At 32.4% G+C, this 22,503-nt stretch overlaps 3 protein-coding genes across 7 annotated transcripts in view; 2 read left to right on the top strand and 1 right to left on the bottom strand.

Annotated features, from left to right (window-relative positions):
- Window positions 1-6: 6 nt before the first annotated feature.
- Window positions 7-1,397, top strand: LOC132704430 (uncharacterized). The gene is made up of 4 exons (XM_060674427.1): window positions 7-492; window positions 542-699; window positions 752-1,187; window positions 1,242-1,397. The coding sequence occupies exons 1-4, from the start codon at window positions 117-119 to the stop codon at window positions 1,331-1,333; spliced, it is 1,062 nt and encodes a 353-aa protein (XP_060530410.1). The 5' UTR covers window positions 7-116; the 3' UTR covers window positions 1,334-1,397.
- A 124-nt stretch (window positions 1,398-1,521) lies between these two features.
- LOC132704431 (transmembrane protein 41 homolog) lies at window positions 1,522-10,569 on the bottom strand. Of its 4 annotated transcripts, none has more exons than XM_060674429.1 (5): window positions 10,476-10,569; window positions 2,629-2,808; window positions 2,449-2,569; window positions 2,269-2,397; window positions 1,522-2,171 (listed from the first exon to the last, which is right to left on the bottom strand). In XM_060674429.1, exons 1-5 carry the CDS (start codon window positions 10,489-10,491, stop codon window positions 1,679-1,681), a joined length of 939 nt encoding a protein of 312 aa, XP_060530412.1. In that variant the 5' UTR covers window positions 10,492-10,569; the 3' UTR covers window positions 1,522-1,678. The 4 variants fall into 4 exon arrangements, with proteins under 4 accessions (XP_060530412.1, XP_060530413.1, XP_060530411.1 ...); XM_060674430.1 differs by lacking the exon at window positions 10,476-10,569 and adding an exon at window positions 2,860-3,090; XM_060674428.1 differs by lacking the exon at window positions 10,476-10,569 and having other exon boundaries at window positions 2,629-3,095.
- LOC132704429 (protein decapentaplegic-like) overlaps window positions 3,465-22,503 on the top strand; it is a 106,805-nt gene continuing 87,766 nt past the window's right edge. Inside the window, exon 1 of one of the 2 annotated variants that reach the window (XM_060674426.1) lies at window positions 3,465-3,731. The gene's annotated coding sequence lies outside the window, so the exon portion shown is untranslated. Of the gene's footprint in view, window positions 3,732-11,718; window positions 12,116-22,503 lie in introns of those variants that run through there. The other variant, XM_060674423.1, reaches the window with a different exon arrangement.

Below are 22,503 nucleotides of genomic sequence, written 5' to 3'. Positions count from 1 at the left end.
AGAATATAGTGGAAGGGTTTTTTAATCATGAGTGATGGAATTATTGACTAACACTAAACCAGCATAACTGAAAGTCCTAACCTCATCCGTGGATAACTTTAAATCCTCCATGGTCCATGATTGTTTATTTGATATTTATAATAAGAATGCACGTTAACAAAAATGTAGTTTTGAACAATTTTAAGCAAGATGTGCATAATACACGAATCGAAGCCAATAAGTTGGGCCTGCTCGATAACGAAATAAACGATGTTTTCGAAAAACTCTTTAAAGAATTGGACAATGCCCCAAAAAAAATAACTATTGCAAAAACTGCGATACGTGTGGTTTTGTTCTTCGCTTGTTTTTTTACTTTTCTGTATATTTTATTGAATGTGCATCAACCTACATCTAGTATAGTACTACGTAATGTACAAGGGCTCACTTATCCTACCTTAAAAAGGGTCAGGTCTTTATCTGTACCTATCATAAAAATATTGGATTCATTAACGGGTGAGTTTTGCAACTGAAACGTTTAGGTATTAATAGCTTCTTATTTCAGATTGGTACGATGAGAGTTGTCTAATTGAAAATCCTTATTTCAATTTAGCAAATATGGAGTGCTGGCCATGCCAAAATATGCATGGAGTCATTAATCTAACTGGTGCTAACCAAATTAATTACAAAAAGTTAGAAGAAGGAACAATTGCAATTGCCAAGGTAAATATCGAAACTTGTTAAATCATGTCACCATCGTGTTATCGTGTTATAGACAAAGCAGAACTCAGTGAACATAGAGAACTTGAATACATTTTATCACCATTATTCTAAGGATAACTTAGATTTAAGAAGAATAAACACAAATCGACCTGAAATCAACACCATTCAAGCTTTAATGAATTATAATAATTCTGATCTGTCTGATGATATACTCCTGCAGTGGCGTATCAACAAAATGTCGACAAGTCGGGTTATCAGAAAACTGTTTCCAAGACCTGCTTTTATACCCGAGAGATCTGGCCAGAGTGTCGAAAGATTCTTAGTCATTGCAGGATTCAGATCGAAACCGTTCACATTACCAAATACAGAGTGTAATTTTGTCTTAATGATTCAAGGATCAGGAGAAAGGACTGTCATATTTCAGCCATCCCCTGAATGTAGCAGCAAATGTAAAAGGATTTCAGTAGTCTTGAAACCTTCTTATGCCCGTAAGTATACCATTTGCTATGTAAAATTTACCTGACCTAGTGACTTTTTAACAGTGCTGTATAATTGGTGGTATTGGAAGCCAATTTATATGCCTACAGGAAACTCGACTGAGCCATCAATAACCTACATCAGTTCTTACTGTTAATTTTTTATGATTTAGTTTAAGGAATTTTATATAGATTTATATAATTACACTGCATATGGTTTGATTTTGTCTATAGATGTATACCACCCTTCTTATGGGATAATTGACACAGCAAAAGGCAGGTAGCTTTTGGCATTTAACCAGGTTATAAGTAGTGGGTATACTTTTTAATAATAAATACAACACATTTTTCAAAACTGTACATTTTTGTATTTTGATACAAATAATGGTACAAACAAATCCAACAATTTAACTACAACAAAATTTATCTAATGACTCAGTATTCAATTTACACCGCAAAATTTACCTATACAAAAATAAATAATTAATTTAATAATACTTTGGTTACACTTTATTTTTGAGGAATATTGGAATAATTGAGATCAGTGCAAAAACCGCCAACCAGCTGAATGTCTGCATATTAAATGCATTATCTTCTGCAGTCATAGCAAGCAAAGTTTGTCCACCCTGTATAGCAAAAAATGAAGGTGGGGCAACACCAACAAAAGTGCCCAAGGCAAACGGTATTAAAGGCACCCCTATTACTGGGGCTGTCAAGTTGATAAACCAATTTGGGAGAATAGGTGTAATACGCAAAAAGACCATGTAATTGAAGAGATTGTTTTTATGTTCTTCAACTTGTATAGCCCAGCGGTGAGCTCTGTCTGGAAAGTGTTTCAGAACTAACCTCCTTCCTAGCAGTTGAGACAGCATGAAACACAGTGTAGCTCCAATCATTGAGCAAGTACATACTAATAGTAAGGCAACATAGAAGGGAAATAAAAATCCTGACAGGATGGACAAAAACAATGATCCAGGTATTGCAAACGATTGCAAGCTATAGATTGTGTATTAAGGAAAAACGCATTTTGTTTCTTCAATCTCCATCATAAAATAAAAGAGCATAATTACTAAATCTTAAAAAAAAAGGATACAAAATATATGTCAAGAACACTCCCGCCATAACATGATAGTAATGATCCCCTTTGTATCGACTCAATACTAGACCTAATTGTTTAGCATCTTCTATGTTCCAAGGTACTTTCAAATGTTGTCTTTCCTCACTACGAAAAAGGCCAAAGTATAGATTGTTAAAATTGATTCAAGTTGCTTACTCAGTGACATTGGGAAATGTTCTATACAGCAAATACAACATAAATAGTGCACCGGCAAATATGCTTGCAACCGCCAGGAGTGCTTTTCTTGTGGTTATAACTACATTTCCGTTAGCGTCCCCTAAAAAAAACCCGCAAACTCAAGCCTTGAAAATATAAAACATAACCTCAAAAGCCTACTGGGAATCTTTGGTACAGGATTGGAAGAATTCATCCTAGAATTTGTGGGATGGGTTGACAGTTTCACTCTCCTGTAAAATCTGTAGTGCGCTCTACCGTGTAATGGGAAATTTGAAACGAACGGGCAATTGTAAAGGTCAGAAGAGGAGCTCACTACGTTACATTGGACAGTATTTTCACCTGGAATGTGTTGAGAAGTCATTACAGTGCGGTTCTTTCCAAATGTGTTACGTTGTTCTTTTATCCTTGGACAACACGAAAATGTACCAAAAGCATCATTTCAAATTAAGTACGTAAACTAAAACTCATAATCCCAAACGTCAGGATCAGGCGACTTTCGATTTTTTTTTTGCGCGAATTTCAAATAACATTTATGATTTTGACTAGATAAACTCTAGGGCGACAGATGATTTGAACTTCGGTTTTCGTACGAAAACGAATAGCGGAAATAAAGGCGACCCACATATTCACATATAAATTAAATAATAATAAAATTTTGTTGTTAATTATGTCGCGGTCCTTCTATTGTTTTGGTTAGATCTAAGGGTTCCGGGGTGTATACTGTGTTGCATAACCACAGCAATAATCGAGGGTTAAGAAACAATTAAATAGGGCATTAAATAAAAAAAATAAAAAAGTGGGGTTTCGTAACGAGGTAATTTAATAGAGAATTCATACTAAATTCAATTTCTATTAGAAAGTGAGATATTCTCATTTTTCTCAAAAATTGTTTTTTCGAGGATAGAAAATAATCAGTGTCGTAAAAAACAAGGGTTTGCGGATCCATACTTCATACAATTTTCATATTGTTTTGGCTGCTTCGGTATTGGCTCCGATCAATTTTTTTGCTCTATTTAAATCGTTCAGTAAGAAGTCAAAGTAAGTCTGATTGCTCGGACTATCTTGCCGCACTAGAAAGATTAATCTGTGATTACAATTTCAATTTTACATTTGTGTCTTTTCATAAAGTGCTATGCTACAATATCGCAAAAACAAATTTACAAATTTTACGAGATGACAATGAATAGCGACCAAAATTGTGTTAGAGACAGTCTAAAGACACAGCAAATGAATAAAAAGCAGGAAAGGAAATAAAAGCACAGGTAAATATGAACAAAAAGAGTGGTTAAGGGGAGCACAGAGCTACTAGAAATATAATAACATTTGATGAAATGATGAAAAAATGTTAAACAATGTCGAAATCTCAGTCTCAACAAATAACATCTGTCATTTAAGACAGATGTTATTTGTTGTTAAAATAAGGCAGCGTTGTTAAATAAACAACATGATGGCTGACAGTCTGTCAATTCGAAATGTTATAGTTTGGATGCAGCATTTTTACGGCAGTATTTTCTCAGAACATGCCTAGACCTTGTTAAATGTTCTGAATTTGAAATGCGAGGAAAATTATTTCCAACCTCGACACCACAATGAGGTTATTTTTGACCCTCATAACTCTCCAAATCTACGAACGTTCGCAATCTGGAGTCAGTTTGGCAATGTGACAAATTAAAGAATATGACATTTATGTTGTCAGTATTAAGTTGTCTTGGGGTTAAGTCGTTATTTTTTGTAATAATTTGATTACCATTGTAAATATTGTATAAATTACAATAAAATAAGAAGTGGAACAAAAAAGGATTTGTTGATGCCTTATATTATATTATTATGCTGGGGATGCTTGGGAATTAGATGAAGTGAGGGTAGGATAAATGTAGCAACATTTATCCTACCCCCACTTCATCTAATTCCCAAAAATGTGTTGGAATTCTTTCCAAGACAACTTAGTTTTGCACTAAATGATCCTGAAATAATTACAGAAGTAAAAATTCTTATCAAGATAAATAAGAACTAAAAGTTTAGATTTTCACGAAATTATATATTTTCACATGACAATTGTTTCGACAACACCGTGTCTTTGGATTTTGATCAAGTAAAAGCCACCTCAGTTCAATTTTTAAAAAATACTTATCTATCAATTATTTCAGGTTCATTTATCAAAAAGTTCTTTAATATGACTACGGTAACAAATATGACACGGTAACAAATAAGTAAGCAACATTCTACCTTCTGAAAAAAACTCGCCCTTATTGTGATACTTAAATCAGTGACCCACGGCTGTGGTTTCATAAACAGATCCACAATTTTTACCAAACTTTCTGATAACCTGAAAATTAGGGATCAATATAATTAAAGCTATTATGTCATGGGTCTTTAAGACCGTAACTTTCCAATAGTTAATAATATAATCTAATAAATTGAACCAAAAACACTTTTAAATTAACTTGGTGACTGTCAAAATGCGTTCGCAGTATTTCAGAGCTCTCGAAACTTATTCGAATGGTCAAGAATTTCATGTTAAAATATCATTCGCAATTTTGACAATTTGCAAACACCCACCAAAATGGCGTTCAGGAATAGCTCCCCAGAGCCGCATCCATTTTTACATATTGCCAAAATATATAATTACAAAATAAATACAAAAACCATGGGCAGTAACAGTATATAATACAAGGTTGACAAAGGCCATTTTAGGCATTTGATTTAATACTAGCGGAGCAGTGCTTAATAAATAAACGACTATGAAACTATCCCTAAATCATTGCTTGATATTATAATTAATTTCTTGAAATAAAAGCATAGATACTAAAACCAAATACTAAAACAAGAAAATTAGTTCGGATCTTTAATTGTTTTTTTTTTTTTAAAGCTGCCACTTTAACTGCAGTATCTGAATCCAAATAAATTGAGGTAGAACAATTAAAGTGACAATATTTCAAAGCGCATTTTGTAAAAAGGTGTCATTCTTTTTTATTACTTTGGTGGCTTTATGCTTCCTTTATCCCTCGTAGGCTCAAAATTACTAGAGTACTTTTTGTTATCACTGCACTAAGGGGGTTTCCGCTTACCGTCAAGCATCCGGTCTGACGGCATTTTATGGCACTTACGAACTATCGTCAACAGACCACTTTTAACTGGAATAACGTTACAGCGTTTTAGATTAGAGCAGGTGAAAATTTTTATTGTCCAAAGTGTTTATGGACATAAGATTTATTGTTATACTGTTAACGGAAGTACGAGGAGAAAAGATGCATTCCGGTGGCTGTTACTGATGGTTTGTTATTAAACAGTTTTTATTATTTATGTGCGTAAAGAACTTATGTGGGGTATAAGCTAATCTATACACTCGAAAAAATAATGCGTTTTAAAATGCACAAAAAATCACCTTGTAATAAATCAACTGTTTTCTACAATTTAACTAAACAAAATATAACATTTTAGGTATGTTTAAAATTATTGATTTGTTTATACATTATTCGTTTAGTCAATTTGAAACATCAACGATTTTCTTTTTTCCTATATTTAGTGAATTGCATATTTGATTTAAACAAAATGATGCTCAAAACAAATTATTACTCGCTTATTACAAAAGGATGTTTATCCGTCCTCTTATAATAATAATATAACCACATTAATCAATCTGGAGCGTTTATATTTTAACGGCGGTAAGAAAAGAGGATTTGCTGTGATGCGACTTTTACCAATAGAACAAAGGGATAAGCCGCAATTAGCGTTTGTTTACTCCTTCTCAGTAGTCAACTTGGGTGGTTGGCTGGTGTGGTTTTGAAAGTACTTCATTTTTTAAATTGTTAGCTACGAGCAAAAAAACAATGTATATTACCATAAATGCCCGAAAAAACAAGTGCTATAAGCCCGAAAACTAGTGATTTTGTATCCCAAAAGACACAATAGCCCTGATACGTTACAGAAATCCATATCGTGAAACGACAATCTTAAAATTTCAATACTTAAAAATAACTTACTTTATAAATGACTTTATAAATAAATGAATTAAAATGTCCACTAACAGAAATATTTATACAGGGCAAACTTCCGTGGCATTTAGAATTACAGATTATTTTAGTGGATCTGAACAAACATCTTTGGTAGAACATTTTCAAATGCAATTGCATTTATTAAATCCTTGGCCACCACATAACGATAATATTGTATTTACGGTTAGCCTCTTTCAGTGTTCTCGTTCAACCTCCATGTCCACTTGCAAGATGAGACTGGTGTGTCACGTCATATAAATTATCATAGTCATCGTTGCCCATTCCAATGAAAATATTAAATTTTATAAGGAAACTTGTTACATTAAGAGTGCATGCGCCTGAAACTAGAAAATAGGACCTCTATAATGTAAGCGTAGCGATTGCAGAAAGAAAGGACTTTACTTACAATTTATACAATACTTTTGTTTTAATAAGAATAAGTAATGAAAATTATCGTGCTCATGTTAGTTTCAAAAAGACATTATATAATCATATAGGATCTTATTGATTTATTTAAAAGCACTAATGGAGCCCAAACATATTTAATTTTAATGAATTCATTGAAGTTTCCATTTTAAATTTTACAACGTTTTTTCTCTGAATATGTAAAGGTACGTATAAAGCTGCTTAATTACACCACAGCCTAATTTATAAGTATATCTTATTAAGGCTATGATAAGGAGATATTTATTTCTAAAAGAGATCAGGGAAATCATAGATGAAATAATCAAAAAAAGGCCAACCCCGTTGAAATTATTTACTAAAAATCCAATTGTATAACGCTTCCAAAATAAAAAAAAATCTCAATTCTAATTCTTCGTAAAAAAAATTGAATTTAACAAATGCATTTGTTTTTTGCCAGGGTTTGAAATATATTGAAAAATAATTTTTGTTGGTCTGGGTATTCACTTCACAGGTTTTGAATATGGTTTTGCTCTCTGCTGTATTCATGATTACGCTTTATCGTCATTCAATACGACCGCTAACTAAATAGGTTAAAGTTATTTCTATAATTACTGTAAAATGTACTCTATTTTTTGAAATAAAAGCACAGTTTGTTAGTCGCTATTTCGAAGTAAATAATAAAAATTTGAAAAAGTCAGTGACGTAGGACTCTGATGACATGCATAGCTAAAGCTTTATCATTATTTTCTTCTGTTTTTTTTTTATGACGAATCTCCAGCCGAGCGTTTTTAAAAAAACGCCCTATATATTCTTTCATATTAGGCCGGTGAATTTTTATTTCTCAGAAGGCTGATTTAAAGAAATGCATTCAATCTTTCTCTTTCGCTTTTTCCGAACAACTTATTTCTTCCGTATTCTAGGTATTTTTTGTGATTTTTTTTGTATTTTTTTATTTTGACCTACTTGAATTTTTTTATTATAGTTTTGATAATAAACGGTGCTAAGGATTTTTTTGAAAATTTGGTCATTTACATTAAGAAAACGTATGAATCTAATATATTTTCAGTGATACGATGTTGTTCACCATCAAGTTATAGTAAACTTTTATCGGTTTTAGAGAAATTAATTATTTCCACTATTTTTCGTTTAAAACATAACTTCAATTAAATCTTAAATCTTAATTTAAAAATAATGGAAATTTCTTCAAATAATACATATGTAAATATGAAAGAATTGGATTATTTAACACATTTGTCTTGGGGCCCTTAGTTGTCGTCCAGAATAAAAAAGATAGAAATGAAAAAATTCATTATTTTTGTTTCCAATGGTATAATCGCAGATTTTGAGATGCCATGTGTATTATAGAATGAAACTGTCTACATAAAACTATTGAACGAGGCCCTCTCCAATTACAATCCAAAATTTCAGCTCCCTACTTTTTCAATCAAAGTGATCAAAGTGTCAAAATCTGCAAAAAGACATTCTTGGAATTTTTTGCTATAAGTTCTCAAACAATTTCCACTCTTCTTAAGAAGAAGAAACTTGGAGAATCTGGCAGTTTAAAAACTTGCAAATTCATTGTCAATGATGGCCATTTCAACCGACGTAGGTCGGAGAAAGTGTATTTGAGCGGTGATCTGAATGTAAACTAGCGTTTTAAAGCATTCAAAGAAATGATTTTTAGCACCCACGTTTCAAGCAAGTTTTACCGGAATATATTTTTCAAGGATTTCCCGAATCTATGTCGGCCGGATACCTGCAAAACCTGTGATAGGCGGAATATTTTTAAAAAAGTTGGAACTTTACAGATCAGTAAAAAGCAATATTAGTGGTTATTGTTTTTGCACCAATAACAAACGAATTTATTTGTAGCAGACTGCTAGTAAGTGAAATTTGCACCGTAACCCTGGATTACCCAAATTAACTCACAGAAGCATATACTACTGCCGCTAATTATCTAATGCGGGTGATGGATTGATGCATGTTTGCCATGAGGTGCAATCGAGGCAACCAAATGGCGTCTTGCGTTTTGCAAGTACTGAACTCCGGGTTGCTCCAACGCATACAAAAACAATTTGTGCTTGTGAAGTGATAATTTTGCGCGTCAGTTGAAGAACAAAATATTTTTAATTCTTATACACCTTTGTTGTCAGTCATCGAGGTTTCGATATAATTGATAAAGTTTGTTATATCCGGACCCTGCGAGACACACCAGTAATTTTAACATGCTCAAATATAAGCTGCGGTATTATCAGCATAGGCAGGACGTCTATATCTCTAGTAGCTATATGTTTTGCCTATATAAGCGAGTGGTTGGCCCGAGCTTTAGTTCAGATCTATTTAAGCTACCGGAAATACGACCATATCCTAGCGAATGGTAGTGCCGTCAATTTGCTTTGACATTTTGTGTGCATCTTGAGTGCTACTAATTAAATTTTTTTATATAACGAAAAGTAAAGCAAAATGAAGTCTGGTGGAAAGTAGGAAAAGTAGATGCAGAAGGTCAAGAAAAATGGATTGAAGAATTCTTTTTTATCTTGGGAAATTGTAAGCCTATTTGTTTGCTTTGCAATAAATCCATTTCAGTTTTGAAAGAATTCTCAACATAATTAGCTTTATAGTTAGTTCAAAATTGGCCAAGTCATTAAAACTGTTTGGCCAACTGTATGTTACAAGCTCGCAGTGTTTTGTGGCCTGAATAGAAAAATGAAATTGGAAAAATTTGTTTGTCAAGATGAACTGTTGTCTGACATTATTACCCAAAGGGTATATAGTTCACTTAAGCAACTTTACTCCAGTCGGCAAAATGATTTTTTTTAAACATTAATTACTTAAATTTAATATAAGATCAACAAGTAATGCAACTAAATACAACTTATTAAAAATGGCTTCGTCGGTCATAAAACCAAGAGGTGCCTCAGTATTTAAAGTACTTCCACTCTTATACTAAGAATGGCAAATCACATCCATTTATCTGCCAGTGTTGTACTTTTGTCTATTACGCCCCAGTGTCTCACACTTGACAGAGAAAGCTCCAATTACACTACTTACTACAAGACAATGCGGCGTTTTTGAAAAAGTATATATATATATATATATATATATATATATATATATATATATATATATATATATATATATATATATATATATATGATGACACTATACTATATATATATATATATATATATATATATATATATATATATATATATATATATATATATATATATATATATTATATATATAAAGAAGCAATATAGTATATGAAATTCCCTGCTCTAATTGCGACAGTGTATATATCGGACAAACAAGCCAATACTTAAAAAATAGAATCAACGGACATAAGTATGACAAAAAAAAACAAAACAGCTCTTCATACCCATTGCGAAAACACCAAACACACATTTAATTTTCAAAAAGTCCTACTAACAGAACCTAACACCAAAAAAAGAGAACTTTATGAAAGTATAGAAATCCAATAAAAACAAAAATCAATTAATTACAAAACCGATTCTAAAAACCTTAAGAAAATATATCATTCAGTTTTAAACTAACAAAATTAAATTATTAAATATAATAAAAAATAATAAAAAACATCCGTACCTGTTTTGCATGCCATTTCAATCCGTATAAAATATTCGCTGACAAATTGTTTTTATTTTTAATATATTAACACAACGTCGAATGTCATTAATTGTTATATATGTCACCTACACAAAATAAGAATATTTTGAAAAAGATCGACATTACGATCGAAACGTTAATAAATATTTAGAAGAATCACATTAATTCACACTTCACATTCACATTCTTCAAAGACGATTTAAAATGTCTAATTTTTGACATGAAAACAATATCTCAAAATGTCAAAATGAGAGCAGTGTTGCATTTTAAGTATTTTTTTAAAAGGTAAGATGGGTCATATGGCACTTCTTTTTAAAGGTCTTTTGACGTTCTATTCATACCTATTGGAAAACATTTGATTCGTCAGTGCAAGTAAATACAAACTAAGTGTGGTTTACTTGCAAATTGTATTTTATAAGATTTTTTGGTATTGTTTTAATTTTTATTGGATGGACAGAGTTTTCGGTCAATAGTTTATTTAAAAAATTTTCATAATTTTTTCCACAAGATTCACCTACACAGCCTGATCTATTATTACATAGAAAATAAATGTGTTTTAGTTTAATTAATAAATGCCAAGTACAACTGGTTCTGTCTCTTGTACTCAACTTATACTCAATATCTGTTGAAATATAAGTGGAAGCGAGATGAACAATCTATTTTATTCTATTTTATTGTCGACTATGCTATTACAAATCGTACCGACTATAGATGGTGCGCCATTGAAAATATCAAAATCGATGCCACTTTTTGACACAAGCGACAACGCCGCGCCGCTGGAAATTTATTAGATCGGTACCCCGTCCACGCTTATGCAAACGATCAATGAATCCACCCTGAATAAAAAATCATAACAATCAAATCGACGTTCTAGAACGTGGCAGCGTCTACATTAAAGCTGACCTCACGCGTCCTTAGATAAAACGAGTATCTTAGCCCGTCGCGAAAAAAATGTCCATTTTATTGAACTGGGTCTCGCGTACCGAAGAAAAATTCCTAGCATTCCGGCGCGGTACTATCTCGTCCGCCATTACGCGCGCGCACCGAACCAATCGAGTAGTCCGAGACGAAGACAAACTAGATCCAATGGGGTTTTGATTTATCTCACGGCTCGAATATAATTACGTATGCAAATGTTAATACGAACTGGCTTGCTTCTCTCGCCGTGTTTCACCTTCAAAGGAAACACACGATATCGCATCAGTTTGAAGAGAATGTCCGCGCGGAGCAAACCTTACCGTTGCTTGTGGTAAATCCGTGTGTAAAAACCGTATTGTCTGTTGAGTCGACGCCGAGTCTGGTTTCACGTATATTCTTGGCAATTATTAACGAATTAACTCGCCGCGAGTGTGTGGTGTAGATGTGTGACTATACCAATAAAAAGTAGCGGCCTCGCGTGGGCGGTCGTTTCCTAATTTTCACAACTAAACGCTGCGAACGTCTAGAGAGAGAACCGAGAATTTTTTTAGTGAGCAAGATCTCTGCTCGCCGTGTTCCGCATAGTGCGTGTGTGTGCGGTCGTGTTTGCCGACACAGCCATGTAGTCTGGACAGACGCACAACGCGAAACGGAGACTTGTTGCATTCAGCCCCCGTAGTTTTGATCGGCTCGCACGAAAGGTAAAAAATGAGCGTTTAGATGTGTTTGCGCAATTCTGGTTCTCTAAAATTCGCGTATAGTGCTTTCGCAGATAAACGATTTCGGTCTGACGAGGCAAAGGTGCAGCCTGCGGTAGCAAATTCACGTTACCGGTGGTACATGCTAGGCCGATAATAATCGGGGTTCAAGAGGGGCCTATACATTATCTCGAAATCCATGAGGGTTATAAAAAGTAGTTTTCAGTAACATGATCTTTAATTTTTGTGCATTTTAAGTATTTTTTTAAATGGTAAGATGGGTCATGTCACACTTCTTTTTAAAGCTCTTTTCACGTTCTATTCATACCTATTTTGAAAACATTTTATGCGTCAGTGCAAGACAGTCAAATGAATGCTTGCACATGTTATCCTATTACTTAACCGTGGCTTAAACAGTTTAATTATTTTATGAACTATTTTATCAAATGTTCGAAATTAACACCTTGTGCATTTCGACAATAATAACGTCTGTCAATAAACTCGTTCCAAATATTATGCAAAGTCTCTGGGTGAATTATACTGCAAACATTTCGAACTCTGTTTTAACCGGATTTTCAACTGAATTTAGTTGTGTAAGATAAATTTTACTTTTTAGCAAAGTCCAGAGATGTTAGGTCTGGCTGGCCATTCAATGGGGCCTTTAGCATTTAATCATTCCGTAACAGGCGTTGAATAAATGCGGTGGCTCACCGTTCTGCTGATATACCATGTCTCTATGAAAATCATTTCGGTTAATTTTTCAATGAAACTTCCACAGGCTACTGTAATACTTTTTATAAAACTTCTGCATTCCTCCTGTGTCGGTTTTTGTTGAGTCGAACTAGCTAATGTTTCGCCAATCCTGCCTGTTGTTTTCTTCAGAGCTTGACTGAAACTGGCTCGCATTTTACTCTGTACCTGCCTTTATATTGTTTGAGGGGGCGGAACTAAATGAAGGGCATAAACACCGTCAAAAATTGAAAAAATAAAAGTGGGGTTCATCATTTACTTGGGCATGTAAAGATTTTGTTACGCTGCATATTAACTTTTAAAACATTTTTTTGCCTAATGTATTTTATAAAATAATACTTTTTCTAAGACAATATTCAAAATTACAATATTTTTATCAAATGACGAAACGAATCCAACGATATATATGAACATTGGTATGCGATGCACCATTTTGAACCTTAATTCTAAAAGCGTGTTTAATGTTATTCTATGAAATTGCTGTATCTATAGTAGTGTTAGGACTGATCAAGTGACTTTGGTCAATTAACCGTCAATTGACCACTTCTTAATTGACCAGTTAAAAAATATTTTAAATAACATCTTGCAATTGCAGAGTGTTATCTATCATTATTTAATGATAATATGCATTTTATAATAAATTGTTAAGCGTTTATGAAGTTCAATTTATCTATAACCCTCTTCAAGGAATATCGGAATAAAATACCTAGCGATTCTGTAAATCCCAATAACAATACCGGCTCGATTTGGTTCCCAGAATGATGCAACGTAACGCACAATATTAATAAATATAAATAAATAAATATAAATTTCATGGTATTGTTAAAATTATAAAAAATGGACCGATCAATTGACACAAAAAAACTTGAGCGGTCTATTCCACAGCTTCAATCTATAATTTACATTTATTTCAAATTATAGATTGTTTTATGTTTAAAACAGGAACATTTGACAAAATATTTCAAAAATAAAATTAGTAATTTTAAATCAAATTTTTCACATGTTCACCATTTTCAATAATGCAAATAATATATCCCGAATTTGTTGTTGTAATGCAAAACCTTCTTGAGACTTATTTCTGTCTACTATAGAAGTCCAGTGGATTTAAATCGGGGTTCCGTGCAGGCCACAAGATGGCGCCATTTTGTCCACTTCATTGTGTAATTGACTGGTCAATTGACATAAAAAAATTGACCGGTCAATTGCACAACCCAAATATATAATCATTTATTTCAAATACTGTACTCTTGTACAATTTTGCAATATAAATTATACCATGTTAAGTTTTCTCTCTGTTCTATAGATTTTCATTAAGAAAAAATGCTTGTAAAAAAACTGGAAAAATGGAAATGCAAACGATATACTGTCAACGAGGAATAGCAAAGCCGAATGTGGTAATGATCAATGATAATGTTTTTTCGCCTATTTATTTTCTAATAAAGATTTTTTGTAATATTGAACGGTAGTTGGAATAACCAGCAATAAGAATAAATTAATTGTGTTTATGTTGCCTCGGAATTGATAAAAATCTTCAATAAATTCGAAAATATATGGTTGGATTGGTTTTTTAGAGGGTATCCGAATATGCAAAAATATACAGAATGTTTGAATTACAAAAATTGAGGGAAGTAACAGTAATATAGTAAAAAAGTAAAATTATATGGGAAACATCCAATAACAGCGTATTTGATAAAAATATTGCAATTTTGAATATTGCCTGAGAAAAAGTATTATTTTCTATAATATGTCACGCAGAAAAATGTCTTAAAAATTAATATAAAATAATAATATTACATAGCCTTTATTACCATTACATGGGCGAAGTCTGGCATTAAGGCCACTCACACTTAACCTATTTCTAACTACAACTACATATAAAAATACAACAAAACTAGAGATCATATTACTGGAAACAACTTTTGCGCTTAAACTTTTTTTTATAACACTCATGGAATTCAAGACGAAATATAGGGTCTTCTTAAACCGGCCATACATAATACTTTTCAGTAAATAGGTATTGGATTGTGCCAAGTATTTTCGTATAATACACGAGAAAAAAACATTCTTTAAAGTTTATGGAAAGTATTATTAATATACTTGGAATATTTTTTTAATGTTCTGCTTAGAATATCGAGTAGATGTTTCAGCACTTAGTCTTTCCATTACATATTTTAACTAACCAATATAATGTTCATAGTTTTTCTATGGTTATAAGCTCAATTTTGTCTGAGGTAGTAAAGTGGTGGTTTTTCAAGTAAGAAAGTTGCACCACTTTTAACCTAAAAATGTCTTTACATTCAATCGGATTGCAAGAAAGGAAAGCTACTGACCTGTTCAGACCAAAGAAGGAATTCCCAGAAGAAGAAAAATAAACTTAAGAATTGTTAAACTTGCTTATAGAATATGAGATATTCAGTTGATGGAAACATCCAAATGTGGGAATTTTAGGGGATAAATCACGCCTGTGCCAGCTCTGTGAAATCCGCGAAACCTTTGTTATTTGTGAACTCCCTGAAATTTTGGTAAAATCATAAAATATTTCTAAAATTTTGAGTTTTTAGCGCTTTGCATTAGTTAAATCATCTTTAAATAATAAACAAATTCATCTACAAAAAATCAATATGTTATTATAAGTATTCAATATATTTCATGTGCATTTTTTGGAGTGTTCACTCGGGCGTCCACGGATGGAAAATTATTACAGGATATCGTCCTCCGTTTGTTTGGAGAATTCAACCAATCCAATATTTTTAAGTTTTTAAAGATACAAGCGAGGATTTCACTTAAATTTTAATTTTTTAAAAATGTTAGAAATTGCTAACTAAATGTGTTAAACATACCTTTTTCTAAAAAATAAAATACATTAAACTTGAAGAAAAAGAAATAAATGAAGACACACCTTTTGAAGAAATGTTTACAGTGTATTTTTGATATAATATTTTGCCTAATATTCTTTAATTACGGCTGAATATAAAAATTTTACACCTAAAATTTGGCGCCAATTGTTTTTTTTATCAACAGAAACTTAAAAATAAACGCCTTTAAAATGTCCGTTTCCTTGAAGAAAATCACTTAATTAAAGTTTAAGAAAAAGGAAAAAAAATAAAAATACTGAATTTTGAAAAAAAAAATGTTTATCTTGGTTTTAAAAATTTATGGAATTAAAAAAAATGTATTTACGGAAATTTTTAAAACCATGCGCATTGTATTTCTTTTTTTTTGTTTTTGAGATATTTCAAACGATTTAGAATGATTGATTTTTTTGAAATGTCCATTTTTTTAATGCACATTATTTTTAATTAATTAAAATATTTCTCAATCTAAAACAGGTATAATTACTATTTAAATTGCATCTAACTCTAAACACTAAATCTAAAAAACTTTTTCAATTTAAGGATCTTCTATTTTATTTATGTTTTCCGGAGTTTAATATATCCTAACCCACTTTGTTAAGAACATCTCAACTAAATGTTTGTTTTAGAAACCTTTCTTTTCTTTGCCTAACAATTGAGTGCAACAGTCTTAGAAGACACCTATCCTTATGCACACTCCAATAGGTAAACACATTCTAAGAATTTACTACATAATACAGAATATGGAGTTGGGGGTCAGTAACATATAAATATACAATATAAATAACACACACTTTAATTCTCTATTTTTCTAAAGCCAAGTATACCAAAAACGTACAATTGTTATGTGGGATGGTCTTTATATTAGGGTTCTTTTATTTTTTAAAGTTTAGTCCTTATTTGTCACGGAAAGTGAACAGTAAAGTCAAGTAACAATAATATGAAAATAGATAAATTAAAATAAAATTAATAAATAAATTAAAAAATAAATTAAATTAAATATTATTACTTACAATATAACTTCATTCGTAAATTGTAGTCATCATATTTCGAGTAGTCAAATGAACTAGAGTCTAGAGAAATACTAAGGAGCTTTATAGTGTTTTCTAGCATGTTAAACTGTTTTGATAAACACCTAGTTCAAAAGTTTTAAAGTTCGTATCTAAGGTTGACTTTTTGGATTCGAATATACCACAGAATTAGTCACACACTTCAAAGAGTTAATGGGCTAAATATAAAAAATAAAATATTTCTTCATTCTGCAGTTCTGTGTAGAAAATCTTCTCGATACCTCTTTAATAAAAGAAGCTATCGCTGTGACGTACATAATCTCAATATACGATTTAAAGCAGCATTTATTCCGCCAATATTGTTAAATAATTTACCAAGTAAAATAATATAATAATAATTAAGCAACCTCAATCGTTTTAAAACAAAACCTTTTTACACAAATGGATGAACAAATCAAAGAAATTTGTAGGTAACTGTGAAATGAAATATTATTATGACTTTGTGTTTGATTCTGGTGGGAACACTTATTATTATGTTTGATGCAAGGTGCAACCGGGTTAAATACAACAGTATACTAACCTTTAGTAGTCTGAATCTCGCCTTTTGTCAAAATGTTTATATTCAAATAAACACCTCGATTATGTTTATTATTATTATCAGCTTCCGACATTCTTTCTTTTATTTCATTTACTGTATTTTGGTGGTGTTTTGAGGTTGATTCAAATTTACAACCTCCCCTGTCAGCATTTGGTTCTGAAATTGCTTCCTATTCAAATTCAATGAATGATGTCATTTTTTTCCAAGCAAACGTGGGTATTTTCTCGGACTTTCTTCATCTAACGTTTGCTGGACGTAGTCTTCAAAAACATCAGCATTGATGTCTTCATGTTAATCTCCAGTCTGATTATATTTCCCAAGGGTGCTTTTGTTCCAGACTCTGTTCCAGTAGACCATCTTTTCATGAAAGCTTGCCTCGCGCTTTTTAAATTTTTATCCTATTATGTTTTTCCAAATGTTTTTCATTTGCCCATTAAAAGCGATTTCCTGTGTCGAGTTTTTTCAAATCTCCGATGGGGCCGAGCTTATTCTTGTGCCACATTTTAAATGCTTTTGCAACACTGATTGTTCTTTTGGTTAGTTTCACATCGACTTTGAAAACGATATTGATAATGATGGAGGTAGAACAAAAAAATCATGCGGATTTTATTCAAGCATTAAACGTGATTTTCCAATGGAGGGAACAGAACAATATTGATATGAGTGCTTTTTAAAGAAGAGCCGTGGGAACTAATTTTAACTGCAGAAAAAACAAAGGAAAATTACTTGATATCTTAGAAAATAGGCATTGCAAAAAATGTGTTTTACGAATAATCATTTGTAGTATATAATGCAACAAGTGTGGTAAGCACCATTGGGGTCACGAGTTTATTTGACACGAGCGGAGCGCAGTGGAGCGAGTGTTTAATAAACGAGTACATTTTTGGTACATGATACATTTTTGCATGATAACTGACATGACCACCAGAATTGACAAACGTCAAATTGCTTCCGAACACGAGGAATAATATCCCGGAAATATCCGAAGTGACTCGGATCCGTGGGAAATGAAACTGACGTGGTAAAATGACACTTTCCACAAACTAGATCGGTGTAAGTACTTTACAGAAGGGAGTAAACAAGTTTTTTATTATTATATATGAGTTAGGTTATAAAAAGATTGGTACAACGCCAGAACTTTCTAAACAATGGTTCAAAGATTGGCTTCTATTTATAATAGAAATTTGAATATTCAAAACTTCGTGGCAGCAAATGATAATTTTTTGAAGAAGGTTATTAAAAAATGTGAGTTTTGAGCATTCAGCCCAAAAAGTATATGTTTGAGTCTCATTAGCAGTGGAAACGGGACATACGGTGTTACAGCTGCTACCATATTATGTATCCAATCCTATAGAGAGGCAGTTAAAAATTTTATATAATGTTCTTAATTAATTCTAGATGAATATAAAGACACCTACATAGAGCTGAGCTTGCACTACATTTTTTTAGATTTCTCATTAATGGTTCTGGATTTCATTGGATTTCTTCTGCGTCCGTTGTTTATAAATCAAAATAGATGACGCTTGAGCCTAGCTGAAACTGTTAAGTTCAATTAAGCTCTGAAGGAACCAACAGGATTATTGGCCAAAGGTCAGCACGGTAACCTGTGGAAGTTCCTTTGAAAAAAAAAGCCAAGCTATTATCTAATTTCTACAGGATGGGACCGGCACTGGCAGTTTCTTTGCGAAAGCACTATACGAACGTTTCAGGTATATCAATCAAAACCTGTTTCACTTATTACGTAAGGCTCGGACCAAAAACATGTCACGCCTCTCATATCCCTCGCGTGCGAAGTTGATAGAGCTAACGAAAGTTACTGTATCAAAAAATTTAAATAATAAATAGAAGTAATAATTTTTTTAAGCGCAAATTAAATCAGAACAGTGTGGAGCACAGTAACTACACAAATACGTCACTTATCTCTTTTTTAAAACTTTTTGTTAAAGTATGCGGAATATTTGCGCCCATTTGAGAATGCGTGAAGTAGGAATATTGTGAGTTTCTGTGTAAAAAATCAAAATTATTAGGTAATTCAAGTAATTATGTTGGACGAGATTTTGCATTACGCAATCTGCCCGATACCAGTTTCCTTTGCATTTTCAAGTTCTCAGACGAACATATAACACTTAATATTCTTATTAGGCTTATAATTTCAGAATTAATTGAGTTCCAGATTCATGTTAAGTTTAGTTATCTAACTCAATTTGACTAAAATATTTTATCGTGCTATGATGGACAGTACCAGCCAAGGTTTCTGTATAAACAAAGTTGAATGTTCAATGGTCGATGATAACCTTGTCACGCCTTTTTGAAAACCAATAATTGAAATTGTTGTGTTTCTAATTAATCTTGAATTGTTCCTTGAGGAGTTAATCCATTTCGATTAATTTTTGGTGGAATCATCGGCGTCCTTTTTTCCACAGAAATAGTTCTACCGGAATCGCTTAAGGATGCCGCTGGTAAACATTTTTAAAAATGTTTTGCACCAGAAAATGCGTTCTGATGCTTAAAAGATGTTTGTCAGTCTCCGTATTTCGTTTAGTTTTATGCCATGTTCCGTTTTTTTTTCTGTGAGAGAGTAATAAAAACGAGGACAACTTAAGGGCTATATTGTAAAGTTTAGATAAATTGCAGTTCACAGTTTTCGATCAATACGGTATTTCAGTTTTTAAAACCTACACACAACGAATTATTCCTAAATTAGGGTCACACTAATTTGGAAAGATGAGTTTAGTGAAAGAAAGTAATGTGACACCGGCGGTTACAGGTTGTATTATCCATAGCTCTAACAGACTTAGGAGTTCTAAGATCTAGCATTTGCCGGGACTAGTCTTCCAAAACATCAACATTCATGTCTTCATAATAGTCTATCCGTGTTTTTATTTCGGTAAACCACGCTTTCAGGAAATTAAAATATTTATAGTAGCAAACAATATAGATTTCATGTTAATATCAGAAGAACATGGGACTGATAAAAAATATAAAAATCTCCAAATGTATATATTGTTCAAAATATCGAGTAGACAAGAGGTGGAGCAGCCATTATTATCAAGTCAAATATCAGATATTACCAATTAGAAAAACCTGCGAAAAACCGTTAGCATAATTGTCGAAAATGAGTGTGGTGTAGAAATCGCACACTATTTGACCTAGAAAGGGCGGTTTTAAGTAGATATCTACTGGTTTGTAGATGTTTTCGTTACAATAAAGGTCGAAGATGCCGATTTTGAATGGTATTTGAAATGAAGCTTTAAGCTGATATTTGAAATTTTGATGCCGTTCGAGATACAATGTCTTGGAAAAGTCGATTTAGACTGTAATATGTTTGAAATAAAGAAGAAAAAGCCACTATTAATCCAAGAAAAATTGATATATGCTGGTTTAATGTAGATTTCGGTCCAGTAATTTGCGAAAATGCTAGTATGCGAAAATGATAGTATTATGGTGACCACCATAATACTATCAGCAGTCAATTGCCCTCCTGGCCCAACCATACTGCAATAACGATTTAATAACTTTTTTAACTCACTTGGAAACAGATTTTTGACTGGAGGACACTTCAACACCACAAAGGGGAAGATATTATACAACATAGCAGAAAAGAAACTACAATACTTATCCATAGGCCAGCTAACTTACTGGCCCTCTGGTTCGGAAAAACACCAATTGGACTTCTGTATAATAAAAGGCATATTTAATAAAATGTCTATAGATTGAATCATCTTTGAATTTATCTTCAGATCACAATTAATGTTAGTGGTATTAAAATTACGATGAAAAACAATTTTCTTACCAGACTACTTTATATGGATTTTCATAAAAAAAAAACAGTTCATTATCATAAACAATATATCTAGTACTTAAGTAATGATTGTCCATGACTTTGCCCAAATAAACAATCGTCCTAGTTCTATTAAGAGAAATTTGCACAAAATGTAGAACCTCTAAACTAAAATAAACATCAATATTAGTAAACACTATCCACTCTAAAACTCAGTAACATAATTAATATCTTTATAATAATAGAAACCCTCTCCCCTATATTCACAATACCAAACACAGATATACACATAACAAAGTCTGGAAGAGTCAAATCGATTCTCGTATTTCGTATCAGTTCTCTGGTACAATGACTTTTTTATTTTTAGTTTATAGATGTATATCCAATCAGTATTAACTAAAAATTGATTTTGCACTGCCGGAAAATAGTTGAGTAATTTTTGCGCTAGAAAAATAAAGTTTTTTTGTTTGTTAGTTTTCTCGACAGCTAGGTTCAAATTTTATTGCCACCTTGTGGAGACGTTCTTCTTAAGCAGTATTTTTAAAAAGTACTTTTTATGATGAACATCCAAAATGTCGTCCTTAGCTAAAATGTCATACCGGAGTATAGATTGCACAAGATCATAATAGATTGTCCTTGAGTGTTTTTCGCTTAAGGAGTTTGCTAAATATTTAAATTTATAAAGGATGTTCCTTTGGTTTTTTAAACAAATATTGCCTGGTGTTCCGTCCAGTCGGAATTGTTTTGTTTTATTTTTCCTCTTTAATTTTTTTAATTGGGGAATTTTTATATCTAGCAAATTGAAATTGGTTTTCTTTTAATTAATTGCTGCGGTTATATTCTCCGCGTATTTTGGTGACAATCTCACTGGGTATATGGCCAGAAAAACTCGTATGTCGCTTGGGTGTCGTACTCCGCTGTGATCGGGACTAGTACGACTCAGGCAGAGACCAACGTGAGAGCATTTTCCGCGTGCCAGAATTAATATCTCGAGTGCCGTCAAGTAGTGCGAAATTGTGCCGGTCAACAGCCAGAGCTACATTGCTCTTTCTCGTCCATTTTTATGGTCCAATCGATCACGGATATTTAATTAATCGCGAAAATAACGTGGCCAAATTTCAGTTTGCTCGTTTCAAAAGGAACAGAATTTACAAATTTGAGATTTTTTGTGGTTCCATTCGGACAGGTGCCGAACTCGCACCGATTTAAGCTAGACGTCGCCGTCGCATCCAACGATCGATCGCGCTATTTTCGGCACTGCGTACTCGCAAAAAATATATTGGTATTTTCAATTTTTTTTGTCGCATAAGGAAGATTATTATTTCGGCGTTGTATATTTTTTGTTTAGCATTTAATTGTCGCATTCTTTAAATATTCTCTCAAATACTCTAATTTAAATA

Source organism: Cylas formicarius, unplaced genomic scaffold, assembly GCF_029955315.1.
Source record: "Cylas formicarius isolate icCylForm1 unplaced genomic scaffold, icCylForm1.1 PGA_scaffold_7__23_contigs__length_41026272, whole genome shotgun sequence".
Classification (NCBI taxonomy): Eukaryota; Metazoa; Arthropoda; class Insecta; order Coleoptera; family Brentidae; genus Cylas; species Cylas formicarius.
This window is presented reverse-complemented; position numbering and strand designations above follow the sequence as displayed.